Source organism: Denticeps clupeoides, chromosome 18, assembly GCF_900700375.1.
Source record: "Denticeps clupeoides chromosome 18, fDenClu1.1, whole genome shotgun sequence".
Classification (NCBI taxonomy): Eukaryota; Metazoa; Chordata; class Actinopteri; order Clupeiformes; family Denticipitidae; genus Denticeps; species Denticeps clupeoides.
In genome coordinates this window covers 5,606,432-5,629,105 of record NC_041724.1, presented here as the reverse complement: position 1 = coordinate 5,629,105, position 22,674 = coordinate 5,606,432, and the positions used below count along the sequence as shown (strand labels likewise).

Genomic DNA, 22,674 nt, shown 5'->3' with positions numbered 1-22,674 from the left:
TCTTAACTAGATCATGCTTTGTTGCCTGTCCGTTAGGATGGTGGGGCTGTTGAGACGTTATGCATAAGGAACCTGCATGCATCCAACAAGCGTTTTTTTTTTTTGTTGTACACCGTAGACATGTATAGGATTAAGAACGGCCCTAGCACTACAACGCTTGTTTCTGGCCTGCCAAAATGCCTCTCACAGGAATTTTCAGCGCATCTGTCGAAAAATTTTCTTACACATCATTTACAGACTGACATCTCCGGGCTGACAAAAATGAGTTGAAGCGGAGATTTTATTTGTCAAAATGTCATATTTATTCGACATCCAAACATGCCAAATTTCACTCAGTTTTGTTAGCATGGGGCTGTGAATCTCACGTCAACATTTCAAGAACCACTTAACCAAAAAAATGTATGAAAAAGAAATGGGATATGTATAATCTATGCTGCTTCTGTTGATCCTAAGAAATGGCGATGACAGATTACAGGGGCGTGGCCTGGTAGGAAAAGTCTAGATTGTGTCAATTTGCTCTGTCAGGCTGCAGAAATTAACGTTGCGAAATATATAGAGGGTGAAAATGAATCAAAATGGTGAATTGGTTGATGGGCACCTTCCTACCTGCTGGCCTGACTTGCATGGCATCAACCGCAGGCGGGTCTAGTTCTATTATTTTATTCGCAGCTCACAGCTACCCCGCATAAGCAGCCGCGTAAGGAAAGGAGCGACCTGTACAAAATGTATTCTTGACTGTAGCCGCCCACGTCTACAAGTGCCACCGAGCCGAGCCGCTTCAATTGTCCCCAGAGAGGCCGACTCGGTTCAAAAGATAATGAGGGGAGAGTCTGAACAACGCTTAAGGAGCGGGCTGGGAGAAGGGAAAGGTTGAGAAAGAAAGCGAGAAAGAGAGAGAGAGAGAGAGAGAGAGCAGGTGAGCCACCGCCGTTCCTCCCGGCGCTCCCCGCCACGTCCACTCACCGTCACCGTCCCGCCGCTATCTTTCACCGACAAGGCCCGTCGGCTCGAGTAGTGACCGGGGACCAGAAATTCCGGATGCTCTCCCCGCTTTATTTTTCATTGTTTTATCCCCCCACCCCTCCCATCCTCCCTTCCGTGCCCGTGTCTGATATTCGAATCAGCGGGGAAAGGTTTCATATCCGCAGCCGGTGTGCGTGCGTCCTGACGGTGTAATAGCGCGTGCCGGATTAAGGGGTTATTTCCCCCGGGTACACATATGAGCGAGCGTGTCAGTCAGCGGGGCTCCGCCGCTATACCACCCCCCCCCCCCCCCCCCCCCCCCGGTGCCGCGCGTTGCCAGGGAGCCTCCCAGCATCAACATTTTGTGAGCCTGTTCTCCGCGGCGGAGCAGCGAGCGAGGGAGGGAGGGAGGGAGGGAGGGATGTGCCATTTGGAGAATCGTTGTTATTCCAATCACACTTCAGATGCAGCAGGGTCCAATAAATTCCCGCGTAATTGGCAGACTCCAGCAGCTATAGGCAGATTCTCCTTTAAGGCCCAGGTGGAGTTTGCAGAAGGATTTATTAGAACGGCTATTTCATTAATTAGCATCCCTAATTTGTCACGTATGTGGTAATCAATATACTGCCATGATTAAAGACCCTGAGTACGGAATAAAAAAAAAATAAAAACAGGGCGGACATAATTTGATTCTACTGTTTTGGTAATGAAAGTGATCGTCGAAGGAATGATTCCAGAATCTTTGTCATCTGTGAAGAAGTAGGGTGTCAACGCTGATTGACGCCTTTTAACAGACACGGAAACAAGGATCCCAGCCTTGAATACGAACAAAAGGCCTAACTTTCGCTCTCTCGAGTGTGCCCTGTGCTTATCTCCCTGCGTGCTCCCGAAGCCGTTTTTAATGGATGGTGACAGAAGCAGCGTGGATGGGCTACGTATGTCGCCATGTGACTTTCTCACAGACGGTGAAGAAGCGTCTTCATTTGGTTAGGAGCAGATGCTCCGGCTTCGCCCGGCCCATCAACCCGGGGGTTGTCCCGGGGTCAGAAGTCAGAAGTCAGGGAAGCAAAGCAATGCATTAATGAACAACATTTCTCTCCCGAGAGCAAGTGATTGATAGGAGTCTTGGGCTTGGTCCCTAAAACACACACACACACACACACACACACACTTGTCTGCAGAGCTAGCCAATGTGGCTAGCTGCCATCAGCAGAAACTGGAAGCATGGTTTAACCTGATCTGCCTTCTCCGGGAGATATTCATCCCACCGAGATAATGTGAAGTGCGGAACCAGAGAACTGAGCGTGCACACATAGGACCCTGTGTCGGGCATAAACCGAAACTAGCGGCCCTGTGTGAAAGCGCTCGCTCTCTTTCCCTCTTTATCTCCTGCCCTCTGGGCTGCATTTTAATGGCACCAAGACCAGGAAAAATTAGGGCTTAGCATTTAGCACCAGCGTGGCAAGATTTCCCCGTGTGTCATACATTTGCAGTGCTCTGATACGAGTCAGGCTTTTCTCCGTCTGATATGAAAGGAAACGCTCCTCTCCTACCTACGTATGTTTTCGTATATATAGTATATGCACAGATGCATATAACATACCAAACACTGTACAGTACATCAACAATGCAATATATAATAAAATAATGTCGAGGAATGGCGAACTGAATTTTGAAGACTATTTAAAATACTTATCTTTGGAACCATATACCAGTATTATGTTTTGGTATGGACCAAAATGGTAAAACAGCCTCCCTTTTCCCTTTGCTAATGCAATAACCATTTAGAGTACTGCTAAATTAACAAAATGTGAAAGAATAAAAAAAAAATACATTTTTTTAATCGAAAGTCATTTATTACGCCAGTTTTAAATGTCTGACAACATCTAACTAACATCACAGCCCTTTCTTGTTCTACAGATGCAGCTGTGATGTGTTAGTAGCAAAATTAGAGTGGACCTGCTAGTCTGAACATCTTAAGGTATATTTTATACTGGTATTATTTTATACATAAAAAGTGAGAGCAGCTTTCACCAGGAACATGTAGCTGGACAAGTTGGTTATACCAGAGAAACCAGTCAAACTAGTAAAGACCAGCTACCAGCATTATGCTGGGCTTTTTTTATGCCCGCAGTCTCCTGCCTCGGTCCTCCTATTTCTCTTACTGTTTGATCTCCTTTGACACTTTCTGACTTCTTACTTTTTCCTTCTTGTCGCTCTGGGATCCCCCCCCACTCAGCTGATGTGTTCAGGTTTGGCTGCAAATTAAAGCTGACTGGCTGCTGGAGCGCCGGTGTCATGGTCAGTGTCATTTTTGCACATGGCTGTTGTCAGTATCCCAGCAGAAGGCCCGGGTTACAGACGGCAGCTGTACATTATTCTGACTCAACGGCAACGTTTTCCTGCCATTTATGCTGCTCCTCTTCGGGTGGGAAAATTCCGCACTGCACTGCAGCATTCAGTGAGGTAAAAACCAAGCATCACAGTGGTGGGAGGGGGTCAGGAAAGGCAAATTAGGCTTGATATTCACTGACATTGTGTTGTGTATTTAACATTTTGACAGGGACAATGCAATTGGACAATATTATTTTTTTATTATTATTAAAAATGTTTTGATTGACCGGTGCAATTGGACATTTCAAATATAATTTATGAAACAAATGTGTTTTGTGATGTTCTCTAGCTAATTTTCTAATTTTACCAATGCATGTTATAACAGTAAGTGAAAAAAATATACCACCTACATTATCCGCATCCAAACACACTAATAATGTGATAACGTCATACCAAACACTGTACAGTACATCAACAATGCAATAAATAAGCCTTGTCATCAAGAATTGGTAGACATTCAATTTTCTTTTCAACTGGCAGTGAATTCCAAAGCTGACATGCCTTTATGGAAAGAGCTGACTGTCCAAATTTCGATTTACGGTATGGAAATTGAGGGCTATGGTGCTTGTGGTGGCTACCATTGTGAGCTAGATAAGTGCACCTATTTACCGTATTGCTGTACTGCCTTTTGAATATTTGTTACACTTTTAAGGGCATTAAGGGCAGACATCAAGGATCGAGGGCTGTCCTCCTCCAGATTCGTAAATGTCCATCGCGCCAGTGTCGCAAGGCAGAACAAAGTGGCGGTCGTAAAACTGATGGATCTCTTTCAGATCTAATGCGGAGCACAGAATGCCGGCATGTTAGGACGTGACGTCCCGCGTCTCCATCGCCGTCTCGCCGGCCGTCCTCTCCCTGGTTTGAAATGGGGTGAGCAAGTGGAACACCATGCCTGCTAGTCTGATAATTACATTTCAGTTCCATGACCTTGTTTTCTATAGCATGCGAAGCGGAAGGACCGAGTACAGTATTTTCCCCCATTGATATGCAGACACACAGATATATGTGTTTATGTAATTATTTTCTCCCTCAACAACACCTGCTCATCAATCAGTGACCGCGGAGCCTCATCGGCGCGGAACATGCCTCCACGAGCTCGGCGCAGAAGGCCATTATCTGGGTGCAGCTGAACGGACTCTTTGGCTCATTAACTGCAGCCGTGGCCCTCGGGGACACACCAGCGGGGCCCAGGGTGCAGTATGTGACCTTTATCCAACTAATCAACTTTTAACACCTCACAAGCTCTCCTGGGCCGGCGAGACAGCGAGGAGGACGGCCGGGTGTCCAGATTCACCTCTGCTCGGCCGACGCCCGTCTGTCCCCAAGGCGTCCTTTTCCCATCACCATCCTGCCCCTGCGCCACACGTAGCTTTCCCCCCGGAACCGGCCATTGGTTTTTATTTTTCCAGGAGTCACGTCTTGCCATTTTGACCAGTGCACAGTCAGGGCTGGCAATTATTTTGGCTTTTCTCTTGGTTAAGTGCTTGCTGCAGATTGGACGGCTATTATTAGGTCCGGCCATCGCTTTCTGTCTTGCCTTTCAGTGCCTCTCAAAAGACAAGTCTGAAAAAGCAGTGGCTTGTAGATTTCAGCTGAGGTTTGGTGGGTTTCGTGCGGTTTATTAATTTCCCGCTATGGTTATTTTATTGTATGATACAGGTTTGTCGTATAAATGTGTACAGGAGAGCAAATGGGTCAATCTCAGTTCCAAGTTTTATGACTTGGCATAAAAGACAGAGAATACACCGGAGCGAACATACAACCACATCGAATGACACGGCAAGTAAAGGTCAGCAGGTAAAAATGCTTTTAAGTTGAAACAATTTAGTGCATTTGGGAAAGGAGTCCCGCTTAATGGAGCTCCACGCTTCACACATATGTCTTATGTCTGATTGTTCAATATTTAATTGTACAATTTAATGTAAAAAAATTAACCCACAAAATATCATATTGACAAAATGCATTTTTTAAATAATAATTTTATAAATAATAAATACAAAATAACCTTATAGACATTTTTAGACAAGATTTGAGATCTGTATATTGTTCAGTCGTATGTGTGACGATTGTGAGGCTTTCTTCGCGGAGAGGCCAGAGTTAAGTCGCGGTGTGATACTGAAACCATGTCCTTGATGAGTAGGAGGTAAGGCGGTGTTTGTGTTCTGCTGTCGCGCGACCTCGCCGAGAACAATGGAGCGATTTAGTCTTAAGCAGATATAACCGTTCCCCTACCAGCGCGGAGACACGGGCCCTCCAACAATGAGAGAATACGAGTGCAGCTCTCCAAAGTAGCCATCGGTTAACGAGCGAATGTCAACGGAGGAATAATGAACGCGAGAGGGGAACAGATGGCGAAACGCGACCCTACCCCATCTCCCCGGCTGCCTCGCCCAGTGGAATATTTAACACCTACGTAAGATTTCGCCTGGCGCGGAAAAAAAAAAAAAAAAAAGTGCCCAGACTAGGACGGGAGTCGATTGCACCACAACAAAGATTAAAAAAACACCTCATAACACCTGTAACCCATAATAACCCGAAGCATATTGCAAATATGTGTTCTATCTTAGAGAACTTGTTCATCCTAAAAAGTCTCCTGGAGCTTCTCTGCATTCTCTTGACATCTGCCGACTGAATGTCCTCTTCTTGTGCGGAAAATAATGCCTCATTTCACCGATCAGTGTCTCACGTTTTTACGAATAGGGATTTTTAATTACATATTAACGCATGTATGTCTTCATTTGGTATTCGGGGCTGTGATGATTCAAACAACGTGGTGGTTTGTTTTTCTTATTACACGGCCACCATGAATTGCATTGTACTTCATGAAAACGCTGCACATACTCTCACCGTTTACACATCTTGGCATATAGCAGTTTTGGGAATGACAGCTCGGTTTTGTTTTAGGGTGCTTTTAAATTTGGCCTTGGTGCCGTGACAAACCAATACAAAAATCCACAATGGATCTCAGGACTTTTATCATGCTGGGGAATAATAATTGACTGGATTCACTTGTCAGGTTCCTTGAAAAGGCTGCTTCAGATTTGGTGGCGGTCTAGAGGTTTAACAGGTATATCAGTATTGTCTACTAATCTATTGATAATATATAAGCAAAGCATAATTTAAAAAAGAACACCAGCTATTATTATTGAAGAATAATTATACTGAGAAGAATATTAATGAGCAATTGAAGAAGAATGGAGCAAATTCCTAATTAACCTTTAACATGTTAAAAGGGGAAGGAGAGGGAGAGGGTGAGGGTGAGAAACAGGATGTTTTTGACATAGGTCAATTCCAGATGAGCTGGTATTCTTCAGAAATCACCTGCTTTTCATCTCCCTGTTCCGAGAAAGAGGGTGGATCTTCTCAAATGTCGTGGTGGAGGTCAGGCGAGGGGGGCATTACTGTGTAGATGCTTGATTGATGGCGGGAGTGGACAGTAATGTGGCCCCCCGTTGCACGCATCAGAAAAGATGAATTGTCCGCATGTCTTAAATGGCAGGTTCCTTCGCTCGGTAATGATGGGAGCGCAACCTCCGTCTGATGATTCAACCCCCGTCCCTGTGCATTAGCGCTACGTACGCAACACTTACACCTGCCCCAGCATCCCTACAGCTTTTTTTACCCTCTGCACTTCTCCTGTGGCTTTTCAGAATCTCTGCGCTCAAACCATGGCCCCAGAAACTGATTAAATGTCCTCCGAAGAAGTCAGAACCTGGCTGTTTACCAAATGGCAGATGAAAATTCCTCAAGGCTGTTACGTCAGAGACGTGGTTGTCACTTCTGATGCCGCTGTCGTCCGCATCCGTCATCTTGTAGTCAGCATCAAACCAACGTTCGCCTGAAATCCGCGCTTTTTTTTTTTACAGCTTTCTGCAAACTTTGTGAATATGCACAGAACATCTGCCTCTGCTTTGTCTTTCAGGTACCAGGTAGACCGTGGTGCTCAGCTTTTTAAAAAAAACAAAACATGCACCGGGTTACATCCGGCATTATTCTGCTGTACAAAAGCCTCCTTGTTTCCGGGGGTGGGGGGTGTAAAGTGGCACCTCTGATCTGGGGCATTGGTGGGGGTGGCTGCTCGCCATGCTTGACAGGGTGATCATTCACTGACCCCTGGGGGTAGGTGCTTCCCCCCAAAGCGGGGTTGCATTGTTTTGCTCTTCAGCTTGGCCGATTGGCATTTGATGCGCATTGCCTTTGTTTTGTCTGTTTAAGAAAATGTATATACACACACACACACACACACACACACACACACACCTGTCTTTTTAAGGGTATGCAAAATTAAGATACTTACAGCATCCATTGTTAACTCTGCAGGGATGGGATAACATGGCCCTTTGATTTCCCGGATAAATATCATATTTCCATTTATATGAAAACAGCCTCTCCAGGCAGGAAAATAAGCAGGGGAACATTGTTGTGGGTCTCTTTTTATTCCAGAATGGGATCCTGAGGCCACCGGGAGGTTGTTGTGTGGCATCAGCATCCTTCAGCTGGCTTTTACAGCATCTGAGTTTATATGTGTGTGTGTGTGTGTGTGTGTGTGTGTGTGTGTACAGGGGCTGCTTCAGTGCACAACAGCTGCAGGCTTCTATGGTTGGCAGCAGGGCCCAGCGCTACCATCCGGTTTTTAAGGGCTACACCAAAAATGCTCTGGAGAAAGCGCTTATTTTTTCATTTTTTGTATTTCTGTTAGAATTGCTGTTTATGACTGTGGTTGTGGTCGGATAAGAGGACAATGTACTGCTGATAACATCTGTGCAATCTGTGTACATGATAACAATGTTACAGATCAGAAGTGTGCATCCAAAGGTTCAGAGCTGGCATATGAAGCCATTCACGCATCGAGCTGGTACTTGAGCCCATGGACTGTCGAATGAATTGCACTTCCATTAAACTTCAGTAAATTTGAAATTGCAAAAAGAAAATATGGCTAAACAATTTTTGACCAAACTCTCAAATATCGGGCATTGTTGTTGAATTTCAGACAATTAAAAATATGTATTCATATTTTGAATGACTTCAAAGGGAAATCTCATTTACATGTCACATGATGTACCATAATGAGCCACATGATATTTTATATGTCTTGATGTACTATGGTCCTCCCAGAATTCCCTCAACCTTCCAAAATCTAGAGGGTTGCTAACATCCATTGCCTAGACTTATTATGATAAGAAAATCACTTTTTTAAAATCCCTGTTTTAACACATGTGAATTAAGTAACACAGATTAATGCAAAACACAGAAATGCAGAAAAGGACCATGTCCTCAAAATATCAATAACATTCTATGTTAAAGTTATAAGTACACAGCAAGAAGTTCAGGATTAAGTGAAAGAAATTTGGTACAGAGATTTTTGATTTAAAAAAAAAAAAGTGAAGTGATTGTCACATGTGATACACAGCAGCACAGCACACAGTGCACACAGTGAAATTTGTCCTCTGCATTTAACCCATCACCCTGAGTGAGCAGTGATTTTGGTAGTTTGGTGTGTTTTTACCATTTTGGGCTGAGAAAATTAGGTATCTGGCAACATAATGTCTGACACTTTGCATTGCTGTATTTTGGCCATACCATTTACATTTATATTTACAGCATTTATCAGACGCCCTTATCCAGAGTGACTTACAATCAGTAGTTACAGGGACAGTCTCCCTGGGGCAATTTAGGGTAAGTGTCTTGCTCAGGGACACAATGGTAGTAAGCGGGATTCGAACCTGGGTCTTCTGGTTCATAGGCGAGTGTGTTACCCACTAGGCTACTACCACCCAATACCACCTCTGTGTGGCTATATACCAAAAAGCATCTAAACTTGGTGATTTAAGACCATTACCCCATTAACGCTCATAAGCATCTTAGCAATAAATCCTGTTTTTGGTCTCAGCCATGGCCACATTTACAGCCACCATCAGTGATTTGTCTTGAACACAATTTTTTAATCTGGCAGCAGTGACTTATAACTGGGTGTGCATTTGTGTGGCCACTTATGAAAAAAAAAACAAGTATGTCGAAAGCTATAAAGTGGATATTAGGGTTCCAAGGGTTAATAACTGTAATGTGAATGTTAAATGGTGCTTAAAATAGAAGTGTTGCATTCCGTTGCTATGACGATCATAGATGTGTTTCTTTATATGCACTTTGCGGTAGATGTGTGATACAATTAGTGTAGAAGCACCAGGTTTGGTCTGATATTAGATTTATTGATTACACGTTTTTTTGTTTAATCTGTGGTTTTAATTTTTTTCAACCTAGTCTCATATTTATCACCTCTGCTGAATTCTATATGGACCTAATTGTTTATTTCTCTATCAGATAATGTTACAGTCCCAAAAGAAAAGGCTAAAATCTCAATATGGAAACAATACGACAATAGCCTATAATATAGATTTTTCCCCCACCCTAAAGAGTATAATTGTGTACTTCCACATTTGCATGTGATTGAGACTATTTGCTGGGGTTTTGTCAATTACCTGAATGACTAAACTCTCAGGGTGACAAAAATACAGCTTACTCATGTCTTAAGGTTTCCCCTCACAATATGCCCAGACTGGATCAGGCTGTGTACAGAGGTAGTAGTTTCCTGGTTGAGTAAGCCGCCTCTGTATCTGACTCTTCGGTCCTCTGCTAGTGAGAGACGGAGATGATGCAGGAACAGAGAGGGGTTCTGTCCTTCATGGATGCTCTGAATAGGACGCACCTTGTAGCCTCAGAGCTCAACTCATCCGCATTAGCTGGATCCAGCCGGTAAGGTGTTATCAACACTGCCAGCCGCTCTTATTTCACACATTCTAATCTATACTAAGTCACGGAGGGGGGAATTTGATAATCGTAACAGTAGAACAAATAGTTGAGGTCAGAAGTTATGGGGGCCTGAGTATATTTCACGCATATACGAAATATTACAATATTTGGTATGATTATGCTTCCAAGTGATTTTTACCTATATTAAATGTATGGCACTTCCACAATAAAGAATAAATTAGATTCAGCAGTCCAATCAGACGTATGAGTCAGACGTACAATAAAGTGCAGATAGTCTGAGGGGGTAATATATACAGAATTGTAATATATGAGCAATGACTGTTTGGTATATATACATTATGCAGTATAAAGACAGTATGCAGATAAGAGTGTAAAGTAGTTTTTCAGGCAAACATAATTAATGTACATATGAGATTATATATATAAAATATATATTTAATCTCATATGTACATTAATTTTCCTCTACAGTTGTTATTGATACATAAATAGCTTCTACATATAAACTGGTGAGAGGAACATAGGCTCAGAGGCAGATGTGGCAACTGTTATATGATGAAATTATTTCTAGAATTCCCCTGAGGTTGTAGAGGCGTATAAATACACTAGACGACAATCTACACTTCGCATTAAGCCTAAAACAAACCAAGAGAACCTGCCCTGGTCCGGCAGTTACGTCGCTTGGCTGGGGTGTGGGAGGCCAGGGTTCTTGCCTTGGCTGCCCCACCTTCATTCTTAGGGGCAGTGGTTGACCTAGCGGGTAAGGAAGTGGACCCATAATCGGAAGGTTGTCGGTTCGAATGTGTTTTTAAAAAAATGCGTTCTATATATTTTATATATTCCTGTGCTCTTTGAGAAAAATGGTAAGCTAATAATGAACTAATATTCAGTCAATTTTATCAATGGGCTTATGTTCTCCTGGCCAGCTGTCTTCAAGGTGACTCTGGCTCCAGCAGCAGTGCCGGCATTAGTGTCTCACCCAAGTCCTCCTCTCTCCGTCTCCAGCAGAGAGATTTCCACAGCCCCGGGCCACACCGCCCCCTCTGTCGGAACCATATAGATAAGTACCGTGTTCCCCGCGAAGGGGAGAAGAAAAAAAAACACAGTACCGCTCAGGATAGATTCGGTTCCGTGCGACGCGCCTTGGTGAATCATCCAGCAGTTACTCCGCTCTCATTACGGGCATCCGGCGTATAAATTGATCTTTCCCCACCATTCGCAAATGCCATAGACCATTAGGGAGTGGACTGCCACCCGCTTTGGCAAATGCCTGCAGCTACCGGCTCTCCAGCAAAGGACCTGTCCTCCACGCTCCCCTGGAATTTAAGTGCCGAGATGTTGTGATGAGTGAGAGAGAAAGAGAGAGAGAGAGAGAGAGAGAGAGAGAATCAGGAAGTACGCTGAAAATGTGATAGGGAATATAGTCTAGAGGATGGAGTTTTAAGTCAGCTTTTCTAATGTCTTTTTTTATTCCTTCCCATTCAGTTACTGGGCCACCCTGCTGTTGCACAGAATAACAAGCAAAATACTTTTTGAATTTGCCAGAGTATTGGAGGAGGGGGGGGGGAGTAATTCAGCTGCTCTGCTGGCCACTTCCTTTGCTTAGTGTTTAATCCTCACGTGTGTGTGTGTGTGTGTGTGTGTGTGTGTATATATATATATGTTTGAAAAATTCCCGGAGGGAATGGCCTGTTTGGACAGCAAGATCTTTTTTTTTTTTTGGAAGAGCCCCTCAGGCAGACTGCGGTTCAGACAGTCTGCTCTCTGGCTTGCACGGCTTTAATTGAGGGGAAATTTGTTTCTCCTCCGAAACAAAGCGGCCGAGCCATAGGAAGGCATGTGGTCATTTACACACAGCACTTTCTGGCACCGAGCGGGACTGGGAGAGAAATGCCAGACCGGAGAGCGCCTGTGTCTGGGGGAGCTCCCGTTCTGATCATTTACATTGCTAATTCTCACCTTGTCCCCTTTTTTTGTGTGTCTGTGCTGCTTATCAAGACATCCAAGGGCAGCCACGAATTGCAAATACATGAACCCCTCCCTAAAAAAAACAACCAAATGGGATTCAGCACCACAGACAGCTCCTCCTAATTATCCAATAACTACATTTTATGAATTGATGTCCATGTAAAGGAAATTCTGAAATGACTTTCTTGACACCGCATACATATGAGAAAGCAAATGGAGTATTTTAAGCAATTTTTTTTTTGGTGGGCGGGGCATAAATCACAGCTCATTGATTCAATGGAGTCATTGCTAAAAACGCTTTTTCACCATAATCGCTATAATCGCTACAGCGAATGAGCATCAGTGGTTTTGCCACTCAGATTCACAGGAAATACAGTGATATTTGTAAAAATGGTAGAAAATAATAGCTGTTCTGTTGCTGACTGTAAATTTGTGGTCTTATGCTCTAGCATGTAGATCCGGCAGATAGTTCCAGTAAACAGAGAGGGGACTGGTTTCAGCATAGCAGACACAACCCGAGGCCAGAAAAAAAGTTAATATTTTAAAATAGGTTTTAAAGCTAAAGTGAAATCTATTTTAATTCAAAGCAAATTTTAAAATACTCTTCTATTCTAGTTTGGCCGATTATAGTGTGATATAAACTGAATAGTTTTAATTGGAAAAAAAAAAAGATATTTTAGCACGAACAGAATACATCTCATCTGGCCGAGAGTCTGCAGTCACCCGGCCGCTTGCCCTAATCTGTCTAGCATGCAAATGCTTGGCAGAGGTCGGGTTCAGATCACTGTCACCTGCCAAAAGTCAGCGCCGCCCCATATGCTCTTCTGTGTTCCCTGACATTCCAGCGGGCACGGAGCTGCTGACAGTCCAGTGTGGCCCGTCTTGACATCTTTACGCGTCTCCTGTACCACGGGGGTAGCTGTTGAGAGTAGGCATTCTGCAGAGACTGTTTAAAGGTGTCCCTGCCTCTTCCTTTTAAGTCTCAACCAATTAGTCGGTTTCCGTCAGCTCCCCGTTTTTCTCGCTTTCTCGGCGGTGCCAGTCTGCAAGAACGTTGGGCGTGGGGCACTGGGTGCAGAGAGAGCTGTGAGTCGGGAGTGAGACGCTCATGCGGAAAAGTGTGCGTGTGACCTATTAGAGGACACTTGTAACAAGTGCGTCGTGTTTTGAGAAGGTCTTGCTTGGAATGAAAGAAAATGAAAAAAGATTTTTTTTTTATTGCACAAAAATCTATTGATGTGAAAAACATGTTCTTGGTTTGTAGTGTTTTAGCAGATTTTTGTTAATGAGCGTCTTGTGCTGAACCTAGGAACAATGCCAGTCTTTTCTCAGTCTTTCAGCCTTCTGTAGCGATTACAAACCATTTGAACACTAAAACATGACGATTTTATATTAGCAGAAGAGTCAAGTGTGCATGTTTGTGTGTACATGCACGTAGATGTGTGTGTGTGTGTGTGTGTGTGTTTGTAGTTAAGTGAGGTGTCCTGGCTTGAAGGGCTGTGCAGATATCAGGAGGCCATCTGTCTCCAGTTGGACCATTAGCTTCTCAGCTGTTTACCTCAAAGCAGTAAGTGTCAGATCAGGCTTCAGCGGCCTGACGTGTAGACACGCACGTTGGATTTTTGCTTATCCTGGGGAATTACAGTGACATAACTGCAGGTCACAAACAAGCCTAAATGATTGACCTGCCTCATCCTGGTATTTTAGAAAAAGAATCGTTTTTTTTTTTTTTTTTTTTACTTCCCCTTGTGAGGTTATTCAGGATTTCCTGTTGAGTTTTACTAGTGCAGTGGGCACCGTTATCGCTCGGTGGTGTGTGGGAGTGTGTGCTCACACTCAAAGCATATCCTAGGCAGATCCATTGGCTGAAAACATCCATTTGTGCTCTCAGTATTTTATTTTCTGCTTAATAATATGCATTTAAAGACATTTGTGTTTGGAGACGGGCAAATGCAGCTCTGCGTAATGGCTCGCCCTTTCTCACATAAAGGAGCCACGTTCCACTGTATTCTTAGGTGATTGGAGATGGCCGTGTTTTGCTTGGAATGCATTATGTTTCTTCAAGCACCTTTTTTGTGCCGCTATTTATTATAAAAGGAAATCATGCAGAAGTAATTCGAACCAGTATTTGAATATAATTTTGTATTCCAATTACTGAATTGACTGCAAAGATTCATTCTGGTTTGATGCATTCTGGATTGTGGCTGTGAATTCAAGCTGTGCCACACATGCACACTAGGACAGGCACACAGTGGTCTGCATTTGAGACACACACACACACACACACACACACACACACACAGATGGCTGGAATGAAACACAAACACTTGCATAGAATTTCTCTGGTTATTTCATGGCAATCATTTTAGAATGCAAACAGCGTCGGCTTTTCAATAGGCATGGTGTGTGCTATTACAGTTCTGAATTTTATTTAAAAGCGAAGCATCATATTTCTCGGGGGACTGAATTCATTAAGTGTGATGGTATAGGGAGAGTGGAGTTGGTGGGCGTTCACCAGTCAGCGGTCCAAGCTGCTCCAGGCATCTGCCTGCCTCTGAGCCAAAGGGACGCCAGCAGCTCCCAGACATTATTTTCCCCGATCGGCCTTAAATCATGGCCATATCTGAAACGCTTCCCACATGGTTATTACTTCCCTAAATACAGAGGAGGCGATTTACCTGCTGCCTTTCTTAGGCAGATTTCCAACGGCAACGCTAATGAATAAAAATCATTACTCCGCTGCTATCCGCTGCGTCGGGAAGGCCTCTTACTTGCTCGCGTTTGTGGGGCCGATCTGCAACGCGACAGCTTGGGACCCATAAAGAGGCAGGTGGGGTTGTTATTGGTTATACTGTTGCCAGCATATGGGGCTGCCTTCTCCCATGCGAGTGCCGGGTACCCGCCTCAGCCACAGCGGACTAATTATGCAGAGCAAACAGAGGCTTCGCCTTGTATAACCCAGCTTCCATCTTTTTAATTCACCCGGCCTCATTATACGTCTCTCCTCGGCTGACAACATTAAATAATTAGTCAATATTAACCAGGAGACGGGGGACGAGGGAGTAGGAAATATTTGGGGGAGATAATAAGAAGAAGCGAGGGTTTGTCCGCTCTCTGATATCGTGCTCGTTTGTGTTTCTCGTCCGCAGAGAGGTAATCTCACATCCCTGCCGCGGATGCTGCCCGCCCGCCACCTTCTGCTGCGTGAGCCGTGAAGGCGGGAGCCCCGACCGCCGCAGATCCAGCGCCTTCATCTCCCCCCCCGACAGTTCGCCCGGGCACCGGGCCGATGTGTCCTCCGCGGTAAACCCCTGGTCCCCGCCGCAGGACAGCCAGAATGGAGCCGGCCGGCATCTCGGCCCTGGGCGAGGACTGCCTGATGCAGCCGAGCCGCACGTGCCTCAGCTGCTTCATCGAGACAAAGGACGCGGGCGACGCCGAGCCCGGCGTCAGCCTGAAAATGGCCGACGCCAATGGCGCGGACTTCGACCCCTGCCCCATCGCAGACATGAGCATGCAGTGCATGAGCACCGGCGAGGCCGAGGGCTACGGCGATCAGCTCCTGTCCAACCAGCTGCTCAGCTTCCCCATGCCCAAACCAGAGAGCATGGAGAAGAAGGCCGACGCCGATGCTGAAAAGACAGACACTGACACCGAGGATGCTACCGATAAGAACCTCTACGAAGGTCTACTTTTGGACAAATGCAACGGGGAGGAAGCTTTGCTTACCAACACGAACCAGGACTGGGGATATTTTGAGTCGTTCATCAGCGAGAGCAAGATGGAGCTGCTGGATCTGTGCTCCAAGAACGAGCTCTCCGTCAACCTGTTCTCGGAAGAGGACGTGGACAACTACATGTTTGACGACGAGGATGACGACTCGACTCTGAGCAGCGATGTGTGCTCGCTTAAGATCCGCTACGAGTCCTTCCAGGATAACATGCGCGAGAAGACCAACGTGCTGCAGGAGGAGACGCAGTTCAACTTCTTTCCGAGCCTGCTCGTGAATTGTGCCAAGAAAGATGGTGCCGTGGTCAAGAAGGCCGGCGAGGAGCTGCAGCCAAAGCCAGAGGAGCTCAGTCTGCCGGAGTGCGAGACCAAGAGGGAGAGAGACGAGAGCGGCGAGGACAAGTCGCCTGATTACAGCTCCAAAATGAACTACTTCCTGGACTCCAGCAACTCGACGGAAGATTCGGGGGAGTACAGCGATGACAGCTCCTGCGCCAGCTTCTCCTTCGAGCCGCTCCAGGGCGGTGAGCTGAGGCGCTCCAAAAAGAACGGGGGCTCCTCCAATCATCTGAACTATGGGCTGAGGGCCAAGAGGAAAGTGCGATACAGCGAGGACTACTTGTACGACGTCGACTCCATTGACAACGAGAAGAATGCGGAAAAGCGCGAGAAGCCCCCCGCCGGGCCCAAAAAGGAGGAGGACGACGACTGGTGCCCCAAAAAGAGGCGGAAATCCTCCCGCAAGGAGCCGCCGGTCATAATCAAATACATTATTATCAACAGGTTCAAGGGAGAGAAGCACATGTCGGTTAAGCTGGGGAAGATTGATCCAGCAGCCACAACAGTGAGCTTAGACGCAGACACAATGAGTAAATATGAAAAGCTGGCTCCTCTGAAACATTTCTGGCAGGAGAGGCAGAGGGAGAGAGAGGAGCAGCTTAAGCTGGCTCTCGGAGATAAGTGTCATTTCCATCCAAATGGCCGCCACCGACCCTTTAGTTCCTGCTTGCCTAAAAGGAAATACAAGCTCGCGAACAGATTCCGGATTCAGCGGATTCACACTGTGCAACAATCACCTAGCGGGCAGGACGCTGCTCTCTCGGAGGGCGCCACTAGAGGAGACGCGGCGGCCGCAGGGAGGCCATTAATGGTGGTGTCCCCCAACCACGCGGCCGCGTTGCACGTGAGTGACATCACGTCGTCGCGGAGCAGCTTGCAGGACAACGGGGAGAGGAGGATCGGGAATAAGATTGTCCGGATCAGGAAATTCAAAAGCGAAGCCAGGCTGAGGAGCAAGAAGCTGAGGGCCCTCGAGGAGGCTGGTGGAATCGTGGCGGGTGCCGCAGAAGATTGTGCACTTCTGCATAATAAAGACTCTGCAGGAAGTGAGGCCAAAGCAGAGGGGGGCTCGGGTGCGTGCGGAAACCCCGACAACAATGCTGAAAAATTCGCTTTCATATCTGGCAACTGCTCGTCGGAAAAGGCCGCGGCGTCCGAGGAGGTGGCGGCCGGCGTGCCGGTCATCCCAGGGGGTTACCTCCAGACTCTGTTGGACGCATCCGACTCTTCTAGTAGCACTGGAATCTCGTACTTTTCCCAGCAGCCCCGGAGGCAGTACTCTCTGGGTCTTCCCCTGGAAGAGAAGCCATTTGCCACTCTGCAGCTCGCCCAGAGCTGCGTCCTCTCCCCGCCCTCCGAGTCCGAGCTCCAGCAGTCGCCCCAGAACTGTTCGAGCTTCACCCAAATCTGGCACTCGCAGCGGTGCCACAACCAGCAGTTTGTTGGCGACATCCCGGAAGCCCCCATTCTTCCCGACAGCTTTCCTGCCACGGTCGCCGCACCACTGCCAGCAGACAACTTGGCCGTGTCAGGGTACAGTGAGGTAAACATAGAGGACAGCCGGATGCTGTACGAGAAAAATTTCATAGCCGATCAGTCCCTACCGGCCGATGCAGATTACCAGGTGTGCCAGGCGGTCTGTGCAGACGAGCAGATGCAGTTCCAAAGAGGCACTCTAAATACCGATAACGGCCGGCTCACCAGCTTTGACTCCGTTGGGTCGCTCTCAGCCGCCTCGAGCAGCTATAGCTCTGTGAGTCTGAAGTCCTGTGAGAAGGAGGGCGAGGAAGACACCGGTGAGAACTTCCTGGCCCACTGCAGTCCCAAGCTGGTGATCCAGCAGAGCATTGAGGCAATCACGCCCCTTAGGGAGTCCACTGACCTGCTGGACATCTCGAACTTCACCCCGGATAAGTTCAGGCACACGTCCTTATCGGAGCTGTCACCCCCCGAGACGCCCAATCTGTCCCCACAAGTAATGGCTCGTGAGATCACAATAGCTTGCCAAGCACAGGAGTACCAGGACGGGAGCGAACTGAACCTGGATGCCACCAATCCGGACATGAAATGGCACTGTAACATCATGGACTGCCAAGATGGACTCACTCCATATGCTGTGGACCCTTTTCAGCTGCACACTTTGAACGATGACGATGGTAGGAGCAGCATAGGGCTGGACAACAAAGACACAATCAAAGACAATTTTGATGAGCAGGCTGGCAAGATGACCAAAGGCACAAGGGCGAAAAAGAAAAACTGTGTCAAACAGGGGGCAGGACAGAGTTCGAAAAAAAGCAAAGCCCCGAAAGCTGCCAAATCGGAGAAAGTCAAAGTGCCGCGCCAGAACTCGAAAAAAAAACTAAAGGCCCATCTTGATGATAAAGGGAACAAAGTCACAGCGCCTGGTCAGCTGACTGATGGCGTGGTGGGTGAATGGCCAAGCTTGGGCTGGGCAGATGGAAACAACCAAACGGGGGACGACCAGCGAGAGTTTGAGGAGCCATCCAACATCCTGTCCAACATCGTCTCTGGAATGGCGGTTGTCCAGCGCTTTATGATGGCCTCGGTCGAGCCACTTTGGGGCCCTGCGTCCAGTGTCTGCCTTGCCCCAGACGCAAACAGTCTCAAGCTAAAGACCCTCAAAATCCTGGCCGGTACTGCGCCCGAACCCAAAAAGAAAGGTGCGGCCTCCTCTGGAGCCACAAAGGGCAGAAAGTCCGTGGGCAAAGGGGGCAAGAACCAGGCCAAATTTAACCCGTTCTTTCCGCAACTTGCCCTGGGCTGCAATATGTTCGACAAGCCCAACCTCTGTGTCCCAGGCATCAACGGGCCCGCGCACAAAAAGATGTACCGCCACAAAACCAGCGCCAAGTTCCCCCGGATTGAAAACATTAAGGGGAAGTGTGGCGAGAGAGAGCCCAGTAAGGACATAGCACTGATGGCCTCTTTTGAGAAACTGAGGTAATATTTTTGTAACTGGCTGCTGATGCTCCCCACCCTTGTCCCCCGCTTCCCGCTCTCAACCCCTGACCCCAGACATACCTGCACTGACTCGGTGCCAGAGTTGCATGGAAACTACATTACCCACGGTTGACCCCCCAAATTCCTTTTTTTGCCCCTGAAGAGGAAGTTGATATCTTGCATGAGCAACGTGTACTTGCCAACTACCTATTGAGTGATTGTGTAAATCTTGATTGAGATTTAAAAGAAATATACCATGGCTGCATTTTCTTCTTGCTTTTGCTGTTCTTCCTACAGTTGCTGCTTTTGTTATGTCTGGAAAAAAAAAAAGTACTCACGAAGAAACATACACATGCCTCATTTTTGGAAACATATATATTTTTCCTTTCTTTCTTTCTTTCTTTCTTTCTTTCTTTGTTTTTTTTTTTTAAGAACAAACCCTGCTGTTTGCTGCCCTTAATTATCTGACAGTATCTTCCTGCATTGAAAACATGTAGCTATACAAATTGCTTTTGTGAAATGTTCGCTCCACGTCTGTTTTTGTATGCAGAAAATGGACGCCCCTTCGTTGCTGTCTCTCTCTCACTGCCTGGCTCATGACAGTGTGGAAAAATGTAGATTCCGCTGCAGCAGCCTGCGTCCGACTCTCTAGGCCCAAGGCGCTTAAGAATGCATTACGGGACCATTTCATATCAATGACATATCAGATTAACATTTTGTCTTAATTTTTTTAACTGTTGGAATGAACATGTTTCTTATCTCCTATGCTTTTTTTCTTGGAATTTTAATGAACTGCTGTCTTGGCATTATATTCAGTTATGAAATACTTTTCAGAGTTTTCGTCTGTGTCATTGTACAGATATCCATTTGGATATAAGGAAAAAAAACTGACTACTACAGTTAATGTGCCAAATGTAAACTTGCTGTGTAAATTTCCTAATCAATATGAATATAAGCTTTTCCATTTCTTGTCCAATATATTCAAAATCTGTTGTGTTGCAATTTCTCAGAGCCGACATTCCAGAATATTCTTTTAAAGCTCTTTATATGATTTTTGGACCCTGCCTGTTAAAGAGCACCTGCAGCTTACAGTGGTACAGAACCACTTAACCAAAACCAGAAAGACTATGAATTTTCTTTTCTTTTTTGTTCTATTACTTAACTCAACATGACAAGACTTTGATACAGAAAAGAGAAGCAGAAAGAAAATCTAGTTGAAGTTTTTTTTTTATTGAAAAAATTATATGTATATGTTGCTTTTAGAGAATCCCACGACTGCTGCACACATCTGCACACTTATCAGAGGGAAGGATTGGTATGTCTTACTGGTGCTGAATTGGGAGGGGAAAATATACATAGCTCAGTGTCATTGCCTCACCAAATTCACCAGTTGTTTTACGTACCTTTGGAATAGTGCAAAAATTCACCAGAAGGGTTTACATAATTAAAAAATGGTATTTAATGTTGAGGCATAGCGAGCCTAACACCAAAGAGCAAGTCAGACGTGGTGTTGTTTCATGACTTACAGCCTCAGAACAGTAAAAATGCAGTCTGCGATCAGAGGGAAATGCAGCATGTGTGCTCTTGGTCATTCTTTCCTTTTCCACCCGGACTGTTTGTGTTAATTATGGTTTTAGCTGTGATTTCCAAACTCTGTGCTTGATTGTACAGAGAACAACACTGCGGCCTAAAGTAGGTTCTTATACTGCTGTCATACTAAATCAAAGAATTTTAGTATGTGCCATTTAATAATTGTGTGCTAGATTGTGCTTTTTGTCTTATTTTTTTTTTTTTTATTCATTTGTTTTACAAAAAAAAAACAATACATAAAAGATGCAGCATGAAATCTAATGTTTTGAGACACCAGAAAGCGTTTCACATAGCTGTTGTAGATGTTGCTCAATGGCATTCTTTTGAATTGCATGTTGGTGGCTTTTTCATAAATATACATCTGATTATCCCAGACAATTGAAATGTATCTAATTATATTAAATGCATTTCTGTTTTGACTTGCAACCATTTGATAATTGGTAGACCTTTCACTGTTATAAATTGCAAACCAGTCTAAATTTGCGCATAATTGCATGTTTCGTGGTGTTTGTCCATTTCCCCAGAAACAAAACCTGGAAAAGATGCATGCAGTTCAACATGGCTTTAGTTTTTTGCTCTTTGTTGTATGCTGAGGCTGTGAATTTACTTTTTTTATTCTTCTGGTCACTTGCATAAGCACAATGATTATCATGCTCCAGTAGTTGTATCTTCTCTCTCTCTCTCTCTCTCTCTCTCTCAACTGGCAGCTTGTGTTGACATCAGCAACCTTAGCATTTTACATGTCAGTTTTATTTCCATCCTACCGATGCCCATTTGCTGTGGCCTGAGAGCAAGAGGAGAAAGAGGCGTGCCGACCAGTGGCTGTTCCCATCTCACTCTTTCTGTCTCTCCCTTCATCTTCATGTCTCTCTCTTCTCTCTTTTTCTCTCTCCCTCTCTATCTCCTCTTTGAGCTCTCTAGCAGGCCGGATTTGGGACCAGGAGAAAATACTGAAAGGAACCTGCACACGTGCCAACAGGCCCTCTTGCCTGCCTTCTCTCTTTTCTGCCTATGGTTGATTGAATGTACTTTTATGAGTTTTGTACAATGTGCCACTGTTGAGCTGCCTCCTCTTATGGTGCTAAGAAAGTGCTAAGAAAATTCCCCAGTAATGACAAAAATTAACTTTAGGACAAAAAAAATCCCTTCTTATGAATGTATATTATCATTATTATTATTATTGTTATGTTTGATGTATCCACGCCATGATTATTTGACATGAATTGGAATTAATTTTGGCTTTTTGTTTGAAAAAAAAAAATATTGACCTTTATAACTATTGTCTAGAGTTGTTAACAGAGGGATTCTTAAAGAGCTCTTGACATTACAAAATATTGTATATTTTTATGTGTGCCAATTTGTAACATATTTTGTAAGTGTATATTTTTCTTAGAAAGTGCCGTGAAGTAATTGTGTGTGTGTGTGTGTGTGTATGCGTGCGTGTGTGTGTGTGTGTGTGTGTGTGTGTGTGTGTGTGTGTGTGTGTGTGTGAGTAACCTTTTTTGCGCCTCTATAGGCTGTGAAAAGGATGTACAATGACAGGTTTCTGGTTTTAAAAACCAAAATATAAAAGTGACTACAGAAAACTTTAAAAAGTCTACATTTTTGTTGGGAGTTTTGTAATAAGACATTGATCTTGTTGTGAGAGTACTGTGTTATTGTGAAAAAACACAAATAAGCAACAAAAAAAGAAAGAAAGAAAAGAATAAAGGGGGAAAACTTTGTGAACTATTTGCTGTTTTATAGATTTTCTTGTAAATTATTCTAGTATTATTTTGTTTTGTTGTAACTGTTGCAAAGTTTTAAATATTTGTGATCAAGCCTGTATGGTGATAATGTAATATTGGTAACTTGCTGAGTTTTGTAATAATGTTTATGGAGTAAATATACAAATTAAAATGAAATTTTGAATGCTATGTTGTTTGTGCCTTTGTGTCTTATTTTAAATAATCCTTTACACAGGA

At 45.0% G+C, this 22,674-nt stretch overlaps 1 protein-coding gene across 1 annotated transcript in view; it reads left to right on the top strand.

The window, feature by feature from the left end:
• The window catches only part of nexmifb (neurite extension and migration factor b), a 47,883-nt gene extending 28,404 nt beyond the window's left edge, over positions 1-19,479 (top strand). The window contains exon 2 of the mRNA XM_028960241.1: positions 15,241-19,479. Coding sequence (XP_028816074.1) covers positions 15,429-19,124 — 3,696 coding nt within the window. The 5' untranslated portion in view covers positions 15,241-15,428 and the 3' untranslated portion in view covers positions 19,125-19,479. The remainder of the gene's footprint in view (positions 1-15,240) is intronic.
• Positions 19,480-22,674: the final 3,195 nt, after the last annotated feature.